The 7,667-nt window shown below is 37.4% G+C and overlaps 1 protein-coding gene across 1 annotated transcript; it reads right to left on the bottom strand.

Annotated features, from left to right (window-relative positions):
• Positions 1-227: 227 nt before the first annotated feature.
• LOC129872438 (uncharacterized) lies at positions 228-1,243 on the bottom strand. Its single transcript, XM_055947429.1, has 4 exons — positions 1,122-1,243; positions 818-1,033; positions 546-614; positions 228-447 (listed from the first exon to the last, which is right to left on the bottom strand). Exons 1-4 carry the CDS (start codon positions 1,241-1,243, stop codon positions 228-230), a joined length of 627 nt encoding a protein of 208 aa, XP_055803404.1.
• Positions 1,244-7,667: the final 6,424 nt, after the last annotated feature.

Here is a 7,667-nt window from a genome sequence, read left to right on the forward strand (position 1 = left end):
AAAACAGAGAAACAGGCCTAAAACCAAATGAATGACCAGGCGACCGAACAGTTAGTGCCAACAAGTCATAAATGACTTGGGGTCGCTACAGGAATGCTATAAATAATGAAATGAATGCTTTATTTCTAAAATGACCTGGAGGGTCATTATAACATCCACTACTAAAAGAACTTTAGTCCGTGAAAGTAAGAGTCAAGAAGTACGTGAAGCTCAAATAAGCTGGGGAACTATGCCCGCATCTCCTGATCGGTCTCCCAGGTAGCCACCTTAACTGGACAATGCCTCCAAAAGACCTTCACCACAGGAATGACTCTGGATCGCAACTGCTTGACATATTTGGCCAAAATATAAAGTGGCTCCTCAATGTATCTCAAACGATCATCTAAGTCAACCACATCATACTGAAGTAGATGGGACTCATCTGGAACATACGACGCAATATAGAAACTTGAAATATCAAATGAATAGCTGATAAGGCCTGAGGCAAAGCTAACTCATATGCAACCTCACCAACTATCCTCAATATCAGAAAAGAGCCAATATACCTAGGGTTATGCTTTCCCTGCCTCCCAAATCTGATCACGCCCTTCATAGGAGATACACAGAGGAATACCCTGTCACCAACAGCAAATATCAATGGATAACACCTACGATCTGCATAGCTCTGGTGTTTACTCTGAGCTGTCCTGAGCCTATCCTAAATCACCCTCACATGATCTAGGGCCTCCTACATCAAGTCTGTACCATGCAGCCTTGGCTCTGTAGACTCAAACCAACCAACTAGAGAGAGACAATGCCTACATATAAGGCGTCAAACAGAGCCATCTGAAAACTGGAGTGGTAGCTATTATTGCACGCAAACTCCGCCAAGGGAAATAATTGATCCCACTGGCCCCCAAAATCCATAACACAAGCCCACAACATATCCTTGAGAACCAGACTAGTGTGCTTTAACTGGCCATCAGTCAGCAGATGGAAAATTGTGCTAAGGTCGACACGGATACCCAACTTCTCTTGAAAAGTCCTCCAAAAGCTGAATGTGAGCTAAGAACTAGTCTGAGATAATAGAGATAGGTACACCATGAAGATGGATCACCTCCCCAATATAGATACAGTCCAACCTCTCATCACTGTAGAAAGTGTGAACATGGAGGAAGTGATCTAACTTGGTCAATTGATCCACGATGACCCAAATGCTATCAAGACCACGGAAAATGCGAGGCAACCCCATAATGAAGTCCATGCTGATCCGTTCCCACTTCCATTAGGGAATGGGTAATCTTTGAAGCTTACCACCAAGCCTTAAATGCTCGACCTTAACCTACTTACAACTCAAACAATATGATACATAAATATCTCTCCTCATGACACTCCACCAATAATGCTACCTCAAGTCACGATACATCTTAACGGTTCCTGAATGGATAGAATATCTGGAATCATTGGCCAGTTGTGTCCAAATGCACATGCAAGTGTACGCAGTCTCAAAGTAATATAGTGACCCTTTTTAAAAGTCGGATACTGAACCCACAGGAAAATACAGTTAGGCGTTAGTTAACTTTTCAATGAATCAAATTATTCATGTGTGTTTTCAAAGAGTTGAGTTCATTTATATCTACAAACTAATTATACCAAAAATGATATGAGAAACTGATTTAACATTATTAGAGAAATTTTATCAATTTTAAAAAGAGTCCCTTGGTTGTAGCACTCATAGATTTCCAGTCTAAAATCTTTTAATTTGATATCGAATGGGCTTTTCGATTACTGATTTATAGGGTTAATTTTACAATTACGATCTTCTGACCTCTAATTGCCTACTCTTGTTGACAACTTAACTACATTGTTGAGCGGAGATAAGCATGAACCAACCAAAATGCATAGATTTTATCATCCTGTTTAGTAACCAAATATGATGTATAGATATGTGTCATGATCATTCTATACACGAATTATTCTAGATAATTCTAGGACAAACATGCTTCTTATATTCTAATGTTCTATCCCTTTTTCCGCCTTTCAAGTTCTGGGTGGACAACAAATTTGTTCTAATGGTGATCAAGCATTACAATAATCAAAAGAAGAATATAAGAGTAATCACATACATAACCTATTTTCAACCAAAGAAAATAAGATTTAAACCTTCATCTTGTGGCTACAACCCAAGAACAAGGGTATTTAGCCACTCATAGTGTGCAACATATTTACATAAATCATTAATAACATAAAAAATTAAATTCAAAATGAAAGGAAAGAAGAAAATATCACCAAAAGTAGCTCTTCCTTCGTCTTCCTCAACTCTAAACCTGACAATCTGATCTACTTTATAATAAAATATGTAAAGGTGCTATTTATAGAACCAAAAATGGGGAATTAAATTAGGCACACTGAAGTCCGCAATGCAGACTTGGTTCAATTTAGTACAATTTTTCATTTCCTATGTCGGTACGAATTTGTGCTATCCAGAACCAGGTCCGTGTTGTGAACCTGACGCACACCACACTATTTTGTTGAATAAATTCTAAGTTTTGGAATTAAATTTTAGAATCCAAGTGCGTGACGCGGACACACTTCTTTATAGTGTATTTTCTTCACATTGTGTTCCCAATTGCTCCTTTGAGCTCCAGTTTCTATCCGATCATGTTTTGAATGTTCATTCTTTCCCAATCAGCCTTGAAAGTGCCTAATCACATTGGTTGGTTACAAAATACAAAAATAAAATAATATGAACTAAATTCTAGGAATTTGCTCTCAACTTGACTAGCTAATTATGGATTTTATTTGTTATTGGGCACATAAATGTACCCAAGATCACCACCCCACACTTATAACTTATTTAGTCCTCGAACAAACTCTCAGTTTTATTCCTAAAATAACAAATTCATGATGTACAAAGCAATTCTACCAAACCACAGTGATTGGAAAGCCAACTTATCTTACAAATACATGTCAAATTTCTCTTTAAGAAACTCACTAACTCAACACCACATAGACTCGAGAGTTGACTCAGTAATGAAATAACTCACATGGTTTGTTAAATTAAAATTTATGCATAATCATCATTTCTTCATTAAACATGTGCCCTCACAAGAAAGAATTTACCTATTCTCTCACACTTACGTTAATGGGTATTTAACAAAATTTTGGTCACTCTCTCAAATGAAATCACAAGTTGCTCAAGATGAACCATAGGCTTACCCTTAGTGTATCAAATAGGTCTATTAATGTAACACCTCAGAAAATTTTTCGCAAAGACTCAAAGTTTTCTCCACGTGTGTGTAGACTCGAATCGTACGACTTGTAATTTTATATATGAGTTAGGATTAATTCCTAAGTATTTGAAGTGTGTTATATGTATTTAGGGGTTATAAGAGATCTCTAACACCTAGTCAAGTCCAAAGAATCCCAATCGATTAAGTTTTCGGATGAGTTCGTATAAGGGGTCGACTTCTAATGACCATGTATCCTAAAATAGGATGAATTAGGTGGACCATGACCTATCAAATTAAAGGTCTTTGAGTCTTCTTTCCAACGCCGCCAAGATTGTAAATTTTGGAGTTCAGAGTCAAAAGTTATGACTATCCTAAGATGGACTAGTACTACCGAAATTTCAGGCCTAGGTTGTGACTGCAGGAAGCCTGGGCTTGGCGCCGTAGTGGCGCAAAGAGCCACTATCGCACCAGCAACAAGCCTCAGTAGTTTGGTCCCTGGCGCGGCACGCCACTCTTAGGCTTGCAAGGTTTTTAAGCCTATTTTCTAGAACCCAGAAAACTTAGGCTTAGCGCTGTAAGGGCGTGACGCGCCACTATAGCGCCATAAAACAGCCTCAGTAGTTTGGTCCTTGGCGCGATGCGCCACTATCAGATGTGCAGGTTTTAAGCCTATTTTGGCTTGGTGCTGCAGTGGTGCGACACACCACTATAGCGCCAATAGGAAAGTTTGCCCAGTTTTCTAGATTTTGAGGAAGGGCAAAGTAGACTTTTTCCCTAATTATATATTCTCTAGCCTTGGATGATTTGGACCATATTTTCAGCCTTATTCCTCCCTCTAAAAACCCTAATCTCCATCCTCTTCTCTTCCAAACATCTCCAACAAGATTTTCCCCCCAAAATTCAAAGATTCAAGCTTCCCATTAAAGACCCAATAACAAGGTTTCTTCAAAATCTACTCTAAGGTATGTAAGACTAACCTAAAATATGGATTGATTTCTTCTATATGCCTCATAGATGTGTTGGATAAAGATTGTGAAAGGTTTGAAACTTCTATGAAGATTTTCTTAAACTTCCTAAACTATAGAATATTTTTTTTATATTATTAATTGAATGATGATTTTCATGACTTGAATGAATAAATAGTTATATTTCATATTGTTGACTACTAATGAATTTTTGGTATATAAATTCATATGTATTAATAGTGTTCTTGAGTTGAGTTTTGTTGAGAGTATGGATTCATGTATTCATTCACATGAACCCAAGGTGAGATTTCTTTTGGTCATAATTTGTCTTGAGTTTGAGATGGATGGTTTATGTATGTGATGATGATATTTGATAATGATGCGATGATGATGTTTGATGATGACGTGAATGAAGAGGTTTTGTTGATGAGGATGTTGTGTGATGAAGTAGATTAGAGTCTAATGTGATTATCTGATATATGATTTGTATAAATTGATTTGATTGGAGTCTTATGAACATTTTGAAAATAAATGATCTTTTGAGAAGGAGTTTTAAATAAATGATTTGTGAACATTTTGCATAAACTATTTATACACTATTTTTGAGTTCAAAGAATGATTATTTTTTATTTATGATTTAAAAATAGTTTAAGCATGAGTTGAGTTTGAAAAGTCTTTTAATTATTTTTGAACATGAGTATTTTGAGTATAAACGAGTTAAGTATTTCTTTTACAAAAATGTTTATTTTGAGTTTGAGTTGAGGAGTTGAAATTATGTTCTAAATGCATCTAATATTTTTCTACATCCATTGAATTGAAATTGTATCAAATTTGAAGAGCAGAGTTTGATGATTGAGATGAGTTGGTTTAAAACAAGGTCCAATGAGACCAGATTGATTGAGTTTTGAAAAGAGTCCAATGAGACTAAATGAGTTAATTTGAAATTAAGTCCTAAGAGACTAAATGAGTATTTTGAATATTTTACTCACTTGATAGATATGTGCGTATTGAGTCTTGGAAGGAGTATTGAGCACCGAATTAGGTAAGAGTATAGTCCATACTCGAATCCCATAAACTACGCTGCCAACGTAGGAAGGGATTGTACCGTGTCAGATTTTTCCCTATTTCATTATCCTTAAATGATAGAACTTGATTGATTGAAGGATCCATGATTGGTTTGAGTCGTTCCTACCTTGGCAAGTATGAACGGACATGGCAACAATGTGACTCATTGTGCATCACCTATATATAGGTGGTGGGATTATTGTCGGTTAGAGAAATTCCCAAATTGAGTGATTTGTGCATGATATGATTGGTTCAATTGAGATTGTTTGATGAATGAGTTGGATTGTATAACATTACTAAGTTTTAAGTTGCATATTTATTGAGTTGAGTCCTTTGACTTGATTGTTGAGTTGTTTGTTAAGTTGATTGTATATGATTGAATGTGATTAAATGATATATGATCAGATAGTGTACGATTGGATTGGGTTGAATAGAGCGGTATATGATTGGATGGGATCGAATTGTAAATGATTTGATTGAACTGTATTATACATGATTGGAATGGGTTGTATGGTATATGATTGGTCTTCGTCTAAAACTATATCCTTACTTTAGACTTATGACACTTTGATCGAGTCTGTTTTATCTTTCTGAATTGAGATATTCGAACAGACATTCTTCCTTGAGGTATATTTTATTCTGCCATATTACATACTCGTACATTCCATGTACTGACGTCCATTTGGACCTGCATCATTTCATGATGCAGCGACAAGTTTAAGAGATAGTCAATAGGAGCACCATGGAGGATCTATTCACACTCAACGTATTGGTGAGTCCTCCCCTATATTCGGAGGACACAACTTATGTTATTCTCGCGTCGAGTGAGCCCTTTTCATTTTTTTTATTTGAGGTAGCCATGAGCATGTCATTGGCACCAATTAGATAGTAGTGATAGAGGCTTCATAGACTAGATAGTGATGGGTCAATTGAATATTTTATCTCCTCGAATTATTCTTGTCAAAACTATGTTAATGACAAAGATTGAAGTTTGACTTGTTGGCCCATGGCCTTTCTTTCTTGAGTTAGATTGTTGATTTGGGATTTTTCCACCCAATATTCTCTTTATTTTAAGTCTTTCGCTGATTGAATGAATGAACGGATGTGTGATCAGGATATGTGATTTGCTTGGAAACAGAAATGGTTTTTGAGTGTCGGTCACGTCTAGGGTACCCTCTTGGGCGTGAAAATTAAGGCAGCTAAGACTTAAGGATCACTTAGGACTTTTTCAGGTTGTAATGTGGGCTAGGGGATGGGTAGGTAGAAATTTGGACATGTATAGTGACTTGGTTCCCAAGAGCTTTCAACACATTAGCAATCCAAATAAAACAGAACATCAAACTTAACAAAAATAATAAACAGATATGGTTTACTTAAACAAACTCCACCCCACACTTAGAGTTGGGCACTGTCCTTAAGAACTCAAGGTAGTAGACTTCCCTGTCTACTCATACATCTGTCCACCAGCATCCGTATCTTCCTCCATCAGGGGGTCAAACACTGTGGCCTCCAAATCTGACTCCATGTCTGAGCTGATCCTCCTCTTATCCTCATCCATGGGGGTGTCGTCTTCAGTAGGCTTATAAAAGTCAGGTCCCAGTCCGAGGATAGCCATAGCATGCTCGTTGAGTGGGTATTATATCTTGACCTCATGGAGTTCCTTTTCAGTTGAATCTCGCCCTCTGGAGCGGTGTCGAAGCATTTTCAAGACAAACATGTGGGTTGTGATCATATCATCATGCCTTGTGCTCTCCTGGGTAGAGAGGACTGGGCCATGAGTGTTGTCTGGCCCCTTGATATTTGTGACATCATAAAAATCTGAGGGAAATGGGGCCATATAATCATGTTGTTCCTCGGGGACCCCGACCCTTTAACATTTATCTATGATGAGGCCTCCAAATGTAAACCCCCTGCCTTGATGAACTCTGCATTTCCTGATAGTAGATTTGATCACAACACCAATATTCACGTCTATTCCTTTCATAAGGGAATAGACCAAGTACACTCCATCCTGCATTAATTCTGTGTATTAGAGGCCTAGAATAAGGCTGTGCATAACAATTTTTACCCACACATGTGCTTCTTTGTTAAAATGCATGTATGGAAATGTGTTGTGGTAGCCCCGAAGATCATGGCATACCCACTTTGTAGTCAACCTAGGCCCACACAAAATATCTCGGACATCCATGTATGGCGGTTGAATGTTCAAATCTGTCAAGGTGGTGGTTGGTTGCTCTGGCATTCCATATATCTAATTTATTATCATGGGAGATAGAGGAACATCAACCCCTCGGACTGTGATGTAATGTGTGTGTTGATCAGGTAGATAGTTTGCATTGAATTCCCTTACCACTTGCAAATTACACGGCTTTAGCTCAGCGAACAAGAAATGCATATTCAGTTCCTCTATTCTCCGCATTATTTA

This window comes from Solanum dulcamara, chromosome 2 (assembly GCF_947179165.1).
Source record: "Solanum dulcamara chromosome 2, daSolDulc1.2, whole genome shotgun sequence".
NCBI classification, from domain to species: domain Eukaryota; kingdom Viridiplantae; phylum Streptophyta; class Magnoliopsida; order Solanales; family Solanaceae; genus Solanum; species Solanum dulcamara.

Coding starts and splice junctions, on each gene's coding strand:
- LOC129872438 (XM_055947429.1), bottom strand. CDS start 1,243: ATGGACTTCATTATGGGGTTGCCTCGCATTTTCCGTGGTCTTGATAGC. Junction 615..817: donor TCCAGTTTTCAGATGGCTCT/GTTTGACGCCTT, acceptor TGTTGGTGACAG/GGTATTCCTCTGTGTATCTC. Junction 448..545: donor CAGGGAAAGCATAACCCTAG/GTATATTGGCTC, acceptor TGATATTTCAAG/TTTCTATATTGCGTCGTATG.